Raw genomic sequence first — 12,246 nt, forward strand, 5'->3', positions numbered from 1 at the left:
GTTGAAGGGTTAGAACTGCAGGAGATATAAATATAAGGTTAGTTTTTATGTTTTTGTTTGTTTTCCTGTTGGTCAGAAGGCCACAGCACTTCTGCTCTTAGGTAAAAATAGAAGAGCTTGCGTGTCTAGGTTAGGAGTGCTCAGTATTAGAGACTGGAGCTGTTTAAGATGGACCTAGGAAAGATCTGCTAGGGTAGCTATTTCAGATCTGACCTGTTTGCCTTGCCTGGCTGGTGGAGTAATACAGACTTGCATCTAAACTGGCCCTTGGCAATGAGGGCTGATACAAAACCCTCTGAATGTGAGATGCTGCATTAAGAAATAAGCCCAGTGGCTCTGCAGTGTGTGCCTTGTACTGCATGTGCTGTGTCTCCTCTTCTTTGCAATGCAGCTGTTTTTAAGACTCTTGCATGAATGTCTGCCTAATACACAGAAAGAGCAGGGCTCAGCAGCTTGAGAAAATAGTTGCAGGTTATGCAGGAAAGAGTATTTGTTCTTTGCAGACAACTTACTTCTTCCCCTTGCAGAAGTGTTTGATAGCTTCTCCCTCCTTCATGCTAACTTTACCTACAGTGTCTGCAGTTACACCGTCCCTGTAGCAAAAGGGAGGGATCAAGGACACTTGTGAGGAGGTGGGGATAGGAGAAAAATCCCTGGCAGTGGGGGTTCTGGGAGCTAGAAATGGTGTGGTCATTCCTGTGCTTCCTGGGGAGCAGAAGACTTGCAATCTTTTTCCTTTGTCAAACCTCCCTCCTGGCACTCTGCCACTGCTGTTACTGTCTTGTCACTAAATTGGCAGGGAAAGTAAGTTAAAGCAGAGGCTTCAGCTCACAAGTTCCCCTGCTGTCCTGTGTCAAACAGCAGCAATACAGCTTTGCATCATGGTTGCTTCACTGAGCAGTTACTTCTGCAGCTTGATGTACCCTAGACCTTAGCGTGGCCAAATGAGTGCTACTGATCTTTTCCACCATGCCCCTCCTCTGGTTCCTGTTGCTTGAGTTGATGTTTTTGGCTTCACATTCCAGCTGACCTTCTTCTTTTGATTTGCAACCAGCTCTTGTCTAAACGTTGTATTGTTTCTTCCTGCATAACACTACCAAGACCCAACTTTTCCTCTTTGACCACACTGCCAACACGGTTGTCCAGATTTTGATCTCTTTATAGCTTTGGTGATCTCTGACCTTGGTACCCGTCACTGTGCATTTCCTCTTCAGTGTCAGACAGTAATCTCTGTAGTCAAAACAGCTACTGAATTAATGACCTTGGATATTCCAGACCTTCTAAGCTCCATCGTTCCTTGGGCCTTTTCTTTGACATTCAGAATGTTTTCCAAATGTATTTCTTTTTAATTTTTCCTTTCAAAACCTAGGCAATTCAGTCTTACTCAACCTTTTTGCTTTTATCACATGACCGTGTCCCTCCTTCAGCCTCGCCAGCTATGACAGCTCTATCTTGAAAAAAGCCTTTTCCTTATGAAGAGTGGCTGAGGGAGCTGGAGTTGTATAGCTTAGAAACAAGGAGGCTGAAGGGAGATCTTTCTGTGCTCTGCAACTACCCTAAAGGAGGTTGTAGTGAGGGGAGGGGTTGGTCTCTTCTTCCTAGTGACAAGTGATTAAACGGCCTCAATTTGTGCATGGGGAGGTTTATTTTGGATATTAGAAAAAAATTCTTCACTGAAAGGGTTTTCAGGCACTGGAACAGGCTGCCCATGGAAGTGGTTGAGTCACCATTCCTGGAGGTATCAGGAGATGTGTAGATGTGTAGATGTGGTGCTCAGGGACATGGTTTAGTGGTGGACTTGGCAGTGCTGAGTTAATGGTTGGACTTGATGATCGTAAGGGTCTTTTCCAACCAAAACTGTTTTATGGAAGAAGCCTGCAGACAGGTCTGGCACCTGTTACCTCCTCTTCAAGAACTCCCTCTGTCCTTCTCCCTTCTGCAATGCATAGAGGAAATCAGATGCAAGACAGAAACAAGTTGCACTTAGGTCAAGAGTGATGGCATGGGTCATGCACATCCTATTCTCATTATACCGTGACTTTTCCATCCTCTGCATAAACCAGCAGGCCATCTTACCCCACTTTATCTGATAGACTGTCATCATCTTGCCTTTATAATTCTTGAAATTCTTTAAACACTGAAAACCTCATTTCATTTCTCTGATTTGCCTTTTCAGTCTTGGAGATGTCATTTAGTTTACATCTTGGGTCATCATTTTTTGAATTATTACCCTGCTGTTTTCCTACGTTGTCATGGTGTCATGCTGTAATAAATCAAGAGATTCACTTGCTCAGATTCCATAGTTTTAGGAGCCTAATGAAAAGGTGGGCATAAAAGTCACTTGGAATACACCTGTTAGACTTTTGTCTATGTTGTCAACATTATTATAATTAAGATCTGCAAAAAGTCTGGGCAGCACTGCACATTCCTTTTAAACCACATTCCTTTTAAACCTCTGCTTTTGCCAGTGCTGCCTCTGACTCTGGAATGTTCTTTTTATATGTATCTGGCTTTCTTCAAGTACCCCTCAAACTGCCTCTATTTTTTGGGTCCGTGTTAACTATGGCCATTGAATTGTTTGTATTAAGCTTGTTAAAAAAAAACCCAAACAAAAACTGCCTTCTGTTGAGTAAACCCAGTGTGTTTTCTCTCTGTTCTCTAGCCTTCTTATTTATGACCTTCTGACACGAGAAGGCCTATTCTTCTAAGCAAAGTATCATGCCTGATGTGTTTCTAAAAAGCTTTTGCATGTTCCTGGGCACTTTTTGATTTCTAGTGCAGTAATGTTTGTTTAGCCACCAGCAAAAGCTTTTTGTGGCTTGATGTGAAAAGTTCTAAGACAGAGAAATGTAGTATCTGTGTTTTTTGTTGGTTTGTTTTTTTTAATTATTTGGATGCAAAGCCAAAAAGATGCTGGCTCTCAGCCACAAATTGTTCAGGTTATTTCTGCTTTTGGACAAGAGACGTTTTGAGTAACTAAGGGCATATGTGTCTCAGGAATTTCATAGCAATTAAAGTTGTCTCCTAATACTAGCAGAATATGGACTGTGAAAAAGAAATTAAATAACTGGAGAGACAAAAGAATTGAAAAGCTAAATGTGTCTTGTATTTGGGAACATTTTTAACTTCTACTGTCTTCAGTTAAAGCCCCTAATGTGGCAGATCTGGTTTGTAGACGCAGGCCACTTCAGTAATGTGAAACTATATTGATTCTATAGTAGCTGCTGACAAAGCAGGTCAGAGCTAGTAGCTGAAACAGATCTGCTGCTTCTGGAAAGACCAGCTGGGACAGTTAGAAAAACTTGTATCTGGGCATTGCAGAAAACTTTTGTTCCAAAAATATGTATGTGTGTAAATACATATTTGCACATATATTTATGTGTGTAAGTATTTTTCTTCCTGCTTAGTGTGTGTAGCCATATCTGGATTTCCATCTTATGTTTTCTCACTTAGAATGAAGGCTCTACTGCCTGCTTGCTCGAGTGCTTACACTGGAGAGGAATGTGTACTGTCTTATTTTCATTGCATAGATCTCAAGTTGAGCAGTAAAATGCATGAAGGTTGCTTTCACTGGCATTGAATTATTATGTGCTCTTTTAGCCAAAAAAACAACAGCTGCTGCTATTGCTATTTCATTGCACCCTAAAGGCCCTTACCAGAATCAACACAGTCTTCTTGCAGAAAGTTGTACAGTAAGGATGATGGACATTAGGGCTGGGGCTGAGATCACAGCAGGAGGATAATGGAATTTTTTATTGTAGATGTGTGCATATCTTGTCAGTGTAAATTTTAAGGAAGTCTTGAAGTTGATTGTTGACAGCAATCATCAGCTTTAAAGGATTTATTTTCCTGTGTCAGTCTTGGCTAATACTCTGTCATTATGAATTGCAGGTGCTCAGGTAGACCAGTCGGTGTTTGAAGAGCTTATAAAGGAGCAGCTTCCAGAGCTGGCTGAACATATGAAGGATCTGACTACTTTAGCTTCCATTTCTCTTTCTTGGTTCCTTACGCTTTTCCTTAGTATCATGCCCCTAGAAAGTGCTGTGAATGTTGTGGACTGCTTCTTTTACGACGGGATCAAAGCCATTTTCCAGCTGGGCTTGGCCATACTGGAAGCCAATGCTGTGGATCTGTGTAACAGCAAGGATGATGGGCAGGCCCTGATGATCCTGAGCAGGTATGGCCATGCAGGAATGCTGCTTCCGTTGCGGACCATTCACCCACCTTTGGGTGCTGTTGTGATATTGACAGGGCTAAGTAGGCACTGGTGGGATCTTCTGTGTCCCCTTGCTGCTGCTGCTTTTGCAGGCTGCCATAAACAGTGGGCTTTGTATGTTGGACAAGTAGATGTCCTATGACATTTCCTGGCAGCGCCGAGACATGCATCGACTGCGTCAGTGTGCATTATTTACTGCTGCTCTTTGTGCCTTCCCTGGAGTGATGGGCTTCCTGCACCAGACTTTAAGAAGACAGAAGTTTTCTTCCTTGTGCAGCATTTAGTCATTTGGCTGGCTTGCTGTTCCTGGGATGAGTAATCGTGAAGACATTTTTTAAAAGCCCACAACCAATTTATTTCTAAGTCTGAGCCTGAAGTTTTGTTTGCTTATTTATATTGAGAAGAGCACAATGCCTAGTAATCTATATTGCTTGTATTTCTTTCCTCCAGGTTTTTAGAGCATGTCAAAAATGAGGAAAGCCCTCTGCCACCTCTTGGTAATCACCATGCATTCTTCAGTGATGACCAGGAACCCTCTCCAGTGACTGAAATAGCTAACCTGATTCATGACTCCTATGAGGTAAAATACTGCTCCATGTATACTGGTCAGTTATGTTAGAATTTTAAAAAGGTTAAGTTTAAATGGATGTTTTGAAAATTAATGCACATCTTTACAGAGTCCTTGAATAGTTGCACAATGCTATGTGTAGTATAAATATCTGCACTTGACAGATCAATTAGAGACTGGGTATGCTTTTTCTGTAAGGGCTCACAGTACTTTAAAAGTTGTATTTCCAGTAAATGAGAAATAGAAATACCATAAAATACTGTAAAAATAATAAACTTCTGTTGCTCCCTTGTAGAAATTTGGAGACCACTCTGTGGCCCAGATAGAGCACATGCGCTACAAACACCGAATCCGTGTCCTGCAGAGCCATGAAGACACAACCAAGCAAAATGTGGTGAGTAGGGTATTATTTCCACTTGAGTAGAGTATTATTTTGACTGAGGTCGTTCACCATCTTCCCTCTCCCGCAGCACTGTCACGCAGCTGGCTTTTTTTTTTAAAAGGCACTACCAGATCGTGAAAAAAGGAATTGACTCTGAAAAAAAGCTCTTTCCTGGGATGCTGGTGGGTTTGTTTTTTCTTTTTGCAGCCATGTGCATCATTTCTAGGGTGGTTTTAACATTAAGATCAACTACAGGATCACCCAGCCCAGCATTTTGTCTCTGACCGTGACCCTAGGTAGATGCCCTGGGGAGAGTCTAAGAAGAGAGCGAGCGAGCGTGATGCGATGCTTCCCCAGCCTCCTGTGACCTGCAGCTTAGGGACTTCCTGTCTTTGTTTCTAATAGCCCATGGGGGATTTCTCTTTTCATGGATCTGTCAACTGATGAACCTAAAGAAGGAAGAAAAAATTGCAGATTTTTCAGTGCTGTAGTTTTCAGCTGTACCACATAAATACAGTCCCTATGGGGCTCGTGGGCCTGCCTGTGTCAGTGATGACAGGAGAAAAGATTCTCACTAACATGATGTTCTTTTTTTTTTAAGCTCCGAGTTGTCATTCCAGATATTTCGATTCTTCCTGAAGATTTAGAGGAGTTGTATGACTTATTCAAGGTTAGTCTCCCTGAAAAGTAGGGGATGCACCCAATTGATGTGCCTGGGTGTAACTTACAGCTGTCACTTTGCACAGCCACCTTGGACCTGTGTCCTCTGCCTGGGCGCAACTATGGGATGGGACCTTGTAATGTAGTCCTTTCTGTGACTGCCCAATTGTTAAAGAGGAATAGTAACATACTGATCCTTCAAAGGAGAATTGATTCAGAGTGTCCTTTCTAACTTGCTGCTTGGAAATGGTCCATGAGAAATTAGGTTCTGGTAACTTTCGCATGCAGAATAAATAAAATAACTCTGCTTACTGGGAGCTCTGTGGTACTTCTAAGTCCTGTTCTCTGAAGGCAGAATTTGTTTTCCATGGGGGAAAAAAATCCCCACAAACTTGTGTCCTTGCTATTTGTTCCAAATTTTCTAATAGTTTTAATTCCTCCCCCCACTAAAAACATTTCTACTTCAGTTCCTTTCTGTCAGGGCTGATGTTTGAAATAACTGTTTCAAAAGTTATTTGGAGACAGGGACATCTAGGAGTATGCAAAAATAGAGGTCCAAGCATGTAGTTATCACCCTTAATGGACCATCTATTTTGTGTATTGTTCATAGCCATAAATACTAGGTACTGAGAATATGACTGTGTCATGTTCTGAGTGTTACGTAGCTCTGCGGTGAAGAGCAGTTATATCCTCCATTAGTGGTTGTAAGACAATGCTGCTGGAGCTTGCTCTTCAGTGCTTCCCTACTACTCCTTGCTGCTCTATTTTTGAGCTTTAACTGGCTTGCCCTCCTCCCATTTCCTCATTTCTTGGTGGTGGTTCCTTTTTTGCTTGCTCCCTTGCTCCCCCAGGGACAGCTTGTTTTGTCAGGACTCTTTGTTTTGCATCAGCCTGTCCCCAAGGGAAGACTAGTGTGCACAGCATCCAAATGGAGAGGTCTGAGAGGGAATAAATGAGCCAGTCAAGCCTGTGTAATGTTTACCCTGGATTTTCTCCGACCCTCTGTACCTTTGGCTGGTTAGAGACATCCTGGGCCAGATGTGGCTCATAAGAGTTCCAGCTGCCTGCAGTGAATTTCTTCCAAAGGTCTACCCTTCAAATTTATTTATTACCTATTGGAAATCGTGAGAGCACTTGGCTGCTCTAGTTAAAGATTCATACTTTCACTTTTTCTCACAGTGATGGTCTTGGTATCATTGCAACACCGGGCACAAGGAGAATTTTGAGCATTTCCAGCACTTTGATGTGAATGCCTTTTTCTGCTGGCTATGCTCTCTCTGATGCTGCACGCCACAATCCCTCCCCCCCTGCTTCTGATTTCTCCTAGAGGGAGCATTTAATCAGGTGTTACTGGGAAGTGCCGAGTCCGGTTGTGGAGCGACACGACCCCAGCAGACCGTACGCCGAGCAGTACCGCATCGATGCCCAGCAGTTCACTAACCTCTACAGGCTGGTCTCGCCCTGGACCTGTGGGGAGCACACTGATGTCCTCGCCCAAAGGACCTTCCGGCTCCTGGATGAGAACATGGACCAGCTGGTTGAATTCAAGGGGCTCGCCAGCTGCTTAGGTATCAGCTTCCTGGAGGGGTGGAGGGTGGGCAGAGCCCTGGGGGGGCAACACAGGGGTGAGACACAGATAGGTACAACTGGCAGGTTAGGATGCAGGCAGATGGTTTTCTCAGGTTTGTAATACTAATTCATCTGTGTTCCAGTCACCTGAAGTTGATTAGATTTAAGACAGCCTAAAGTCATGACTGTTGAATATTGTATTAAAATATTTTCTCAGACAATAGTAACTTTGTTGACAATATTTTATGAATTAAAATCATACTTGGGTCTGTATGGAAGGCTAGAAAATCCTCTCTACTGGATTGCTGCTCTCTTAATACCTTTGGAAACCTCAACATACCTCTTTGTCACTGCTTCTTGAAGGCCTTAACTTCCAACCGACTGCTGCTTGCCTTCTATGTTGACAATTAACAGAACAAAAAAAACCCTGGCCACCAGCTGCTCTAATGAAATGAGGCTGCCCATCCGAAAATCTGGCTGAAGAACAAAATGCCACATCTCAACTGTTGCCTGGCCCCACGTGAAACAAATGAATCAGGATTCAAAGCTTCAGCAAAAAGCAGTACATCCATATTCTGCCACTTAAGCTTTGTAGGATTTTTTTATGTGAACCAAGTCCCACCCTGTATTACACTGTTGCATGGTTTTGATTTTTAAAGGGATAATATTCTTTGCAATATTTCAGTGCATTTTAAAATGTAAAATCTCATTTCTACTGTTCATTTAAAATATTGATTACATTATTTGTGAAGTTATCTCCTTTGCGCATATTCTATAGAACAGCAGTAAGGGCTGAAGGAGATAAATATTAAAAACATGATGGCCCCAAAGGGAGTTTTCTGTCTCTCCCCTCTCACAGTCCTGTTTATCTGTGGCAGCAAACAGCCCTTGCAAGACTCCCTGCCATTCTTGATATTTTTAAACAATGCTGAAGATCAGTAGCATTAGGTACTCCCAGTCCATTTTACAAGAACAAAGACCAAACCACATGGCTCTCACCTGCTGTTCCTCATCGAGGGGCACAACTTAAAGTATTTCAACGTTAATATACCAGCCATATGTTTTCATGTATTGTCTATGCAAACAATCACCTCTTGAGCATAGAGATGCCTGATTTATTTTAAATTGTGGAAGTAAATGCTCTAGTCCACTTCCTTCTTGCTTTGTTTTCTTGCAGATGTTATGTATAACGGAGAAATGAATGAAAAGATCAAGTTACTATATAAGTTGCATATCCCACCTGGTAAGGAATTTGAAAAGGAACAAATACCTCAGTTCCCCTCGAAACTTTTGCTTAAAGCTTTTGGGAAAATGCTGCTTAATAAAGAACCCTATTCTGCTTCCTTTAAATGGGAAGCACATAGGATTTGCCTTTGTAGTTACGCTCACCGCATTTTTAAAATTACTCGTGCAAATTACGAATCTAATGTTAAGGTTCACATCTGCTTCATTCAGAGACCTTTTGCAGCCAACTATTTGACAAAATGATATGATGGCTCATATTCCATTTACAGTAGAAGTATCTTCACCACATCTTGATTCCGTTTGATCATGTGACCAAACTCTATGGTAGTGTCTCTGTGCAAAGTTTTTAATGAAACATGCCATTCTGGGCAAACTTCGACTCTCTTTGCTGCAGCACCAGACTTACATGAACATTATTTTAGTGTATGAAGTATTGTTTCAGGATATCTTTTCCCAATTTATTTTGCTTTCTTCAAACATGTCAAGTTTAAAAGCACAAATAACCATTATGCAGCATTGCGAGGATAAATCATTACATTTTTCACTGTTTCTTTTGATAGCTCTCACCGAGAATGAACGAGACAGCCAGTCACCATTAAAGAATCCTTTGCTGTCAACTTCAAGACCACTAGTCATAGGAAAAGCAAATGGTATGTCCAAAATGGTTCTCTAATGCATGTGCATATGAGATATCAACTCCATTATCTCCACTTTGGGATTTATTCTGAAGTGTCAGTTTACTCCAGTGACTTGAAAACTGATTTTTTCTTTGTCTGCTCCAAAAAGGTGATGCAGTAGATTACCAAAAGCAGTTGAAGCAGATGCTGAAGGATCTAGCCAAAGAAAAGGATACTGAGAAAGAATTGCCAAAAATGAGCCAGGTAGGTATGCTAGGGGCTGTGGTCTGTCTTCTAAAGAAGTGGAGAGTACTCAAAAATAGAATTACTAAATAGTTTAGCACTTTCTGAGAAAATGTAACTTAAGCCTGATCTTAGATTCAGTCTTCTAGATTTCAAGGATTGGGCTACTCTGATCCAGGGCCCAGCCACCTTCCTAGCACCTCCCTTGCCTCAGACTGCCTGGTGAATAGAAAGGATTTCAGACTACCTTCACCTGCAGCCTAACAGGCTGGAAAACAGGCTCATTGAGGGTGGAAGAAGGCCTCTGACCAAGCACAGAGAATTCCTGAGATTCCATATTGCTGTTTTGTCCTCCCTTCCACCAAACGTGTAGTTTCTTTCTCAGTCTTATCACCAGCTGGAACTTGCTCCATCATAGGCAAATGCTGACTGGAACTGCAAAAAGTAAGAAAGCAGAAGGCTCTCATGATCTTACCACCTCCTCCCTAATGCCAGCAGGACTTTAGCGTATGTTGGCATGAGGAAATCTGGAGGGAAAAGGATTCCATAGTAGTAAAACAAATAAGCAAATAAAGATGGAACTATACCCAGAATCCCTTCTGTGCTAGTATTGCTAAGTGAAGTTTTCAATTGTTGATGTATACCTACCCTGTCAGCTCAATAGGGCGACGTAACCTCTCATAAAGGCATTACTTGATGGAACTTCTGCAGTCCCTTGTACCTTGACTTATCCATCCCGTGACTGTAGGAAATTTGAGAGCTTACAAATTTCACAGTAGGATATTGAAGCATCTTTCATAGCCTGATAATGATCTGTGATGGGTGAGGAGACAGAGGCTATGCAACAAAGATGCCTGCATTTTATTTTTGGAAGAAAAAGAGCTGGGTAAAGTTGGGAGAGAAATGGCAGAAGGGAAGTTGCTTACAGACCTATGGATGGCTTCTTTGGTTGTGTAGCTCATTCTGTTGATCACATCCCTTGTATCTTATTTGTCCTTTGGTCACCTGAGAGGTCCTGCTCTCCTTCACCAAGGCAGCAAAACACTTGTGTGATGCTCCTTTTTTGATTCGCAGCACCAAGGTTTCCTAGCATCACTGAGGGGGTTGAAACCCTTGGACTAACGTTTTGAAAACACAGGCAGAAGTTTATCAACATTGAGGTCTGCACACATTCTGCCTTCCTTTGCAGCACTTTGCTCTTGCCTCACTCCCACAGTTATTCAGTGTGGCTGTTCAGTAGTTTGATTTTGGTTTGTCATCCTTTACAGAGGGAGTTCATACAGTTCTGCAAGACCTTGTATAGCATGTTTCATGAAGACCCAGAGGAGAATGATTTGTATCAAGCAATTGCCACTGTGACCACACTGTTACTTCAGATTGGAGAAGTAGGACAAAGAAGCATCAGCTTGGGAAGCGGATCAGATGAGTTCACCGAGGACTTGCAGCCTGAGGCCTCTGCTTCAGACCAGGACACTGTTTTTACTGACACTGTGAAGATCCCTCACAAAGATGCTCAGCCTTCTGTGACTGAAGGGGACTGGACTGTCTCTTTTGAACACATTTTAGCATCCCTCTTGACTGAACAGTCATTAGTTAATTTCTTTGAAAAACCCCTAGAACTGAAGCCAAAACTTGAGAATGCAAAGCTGAATCAATATAGTCTCAAAACAAATGGCATGAGCTGCCAGTCACGGGGTGAACATCCAAAACTGAACACACAGTAGCAGCAAACCTGTCAAAAAGATGATGCACTGAATTTATACCAAAGCACATTCTGTAAGAGGCTTTCAGTTGGCAGTGGACTTTTGGAAAACAATTTGTTGGTCTGTGATTTTTCAGTTTTAAGAGCTTTAAAAGCTAAAGTATGTGTAGGTTTGTTTTGTGCCATTGATTTATTAATTATGTTCTTGTTTTGAATGTAAAAGGAAACATCTGTCTACAGTGTGAAGACACTGAAGCCCTCTTCTGTACTGGGAGAACAGATGCTGGCTCCAGTTTCTTTTTTTTAACGGGAAAAAACACTTCTCAGCTACTGTCTGCAGTTTGTTTGGGTTGCCTTTTTTGCACTAATACTGAAAACTGTTTCAATGCTGGTAATTGAAACTATTTTAATATATTTGATTGTATTCCAATTTGTATGTCTTGCTGAAATGTCAAGTGTACATGGACTGTGCTTCGGATGTGGTCTGTGAAAACATGCACTTTTCAATAAAGCCTTTTTGTACTAGACTTGCATTGACAGTATTTATTGATTTATGGAAGGCAAGTGCCTTTAGTCCCTACTGCATTAAACAAACTCCCTGAGCTAGCATACTCACTGTTAATTCACTGCTCAGAATCCTGTGTTTCAGTGTCATGCAGAGACCTACTTGCTTGTGAGAAGCCTGGAAGACGAGCAACAGACCAAATACACCAGTTTACTTTATCCACAAGAGATTACCTATATGAAGTATTCATCTAACAGTATTGGGAGGTGAGTTTTTTTTCTTTTTAAAAAAACTTGGCCTTAACTTAAAATATCCATGTAGTGGCTCTTTATTGCCATAGGAACAAAACCTTGCCACCCACATAGAAACATTCACACCTCCTTATTCCACTCATATGGAACAGAAGTGTACAGTACCTTTAAGAAAATTACACCATTATGTGCAAGCCCAAAGAAAGCAAGATATTTGATTATGCTGTCACCTGGTCCAACTCAGTGCTTCATAAATGACAGCTTGAAGAGACTGGACAATAAAACAAC

General features: G+C 41.8%; 1 protein-coding gene across 3 annotated transcripts in view; it reads left to right on the forward strand.

Moving 5' to 3' along the window:
- Nucleotides 1-11,729, forward strand: part of TBC1D8 (TBC1 domain family member 8) — a 51,455-nt gene extending 39,726 nt beyond the window's left edge. For all 3 annotated transcript variants that reach the window (XM_051616276.1, XM_051616295.1, XM_051616286.1), the window contains exons 12-20: nucleotides 3,892-4,177; nucleotides 4,667-4,796; nucleotides 5,080-5,178; nucleotides 5,768-5,836; nucleotides 7,154-7,394; nucleotides 8,573-8,638; nucleotides 9,201-9,290; nucleotides 9,427-9,521; nucleotides 10,769-11,729. In XM_051616276.1, the coding sequence (XP_051472236.1) occupies nucleotides 3,892-4,177; nucleotides 4,667-4,796; nucleotides 5,080-5,178; nucleotides 5,768-5,836; nucleotides 7,154-7,394; nucleotides 8,573-8,638; nucleotides 9,201-9,290; nucleotides 9,427-9,521; nucleotides 10,769-11,224 (1,532 nt within the window). In that variant the 3' untranslated portion in view covers nucleotides 11,225-11,729. The remainder of the gene's footprint in view (nucleotides 1-3,891; nucleotides 4,178-4,666; nucleotides 4,797-5,079; nucleotides 5,179-5,767; nucleotides 5,837-7,153; nucleotides 7,395-8,572; nucleotides 8,639-9,200; nucleotides 9,291-9,426; nucleotides 9,522-10,768) is intronic.
- The last annotated feature ends 517 nt before the right edge of the window (nucleotides 11,730-12,246 follow it).

This window comes from Apus apus, chromosome 1 (genome assembly GCF_020740795.1).
Source record: "Apus apus isolate bApuApu2 chromosome 1, bApuApu2.pri.cur, whole genome shotgun sequence".
Taxonomy (NCBI): domain Eukaryota; kingdom Metazoa; phylum Chordata; class Aves; order Apodiformes; family Apodidae; genus Apus; species Apus apus.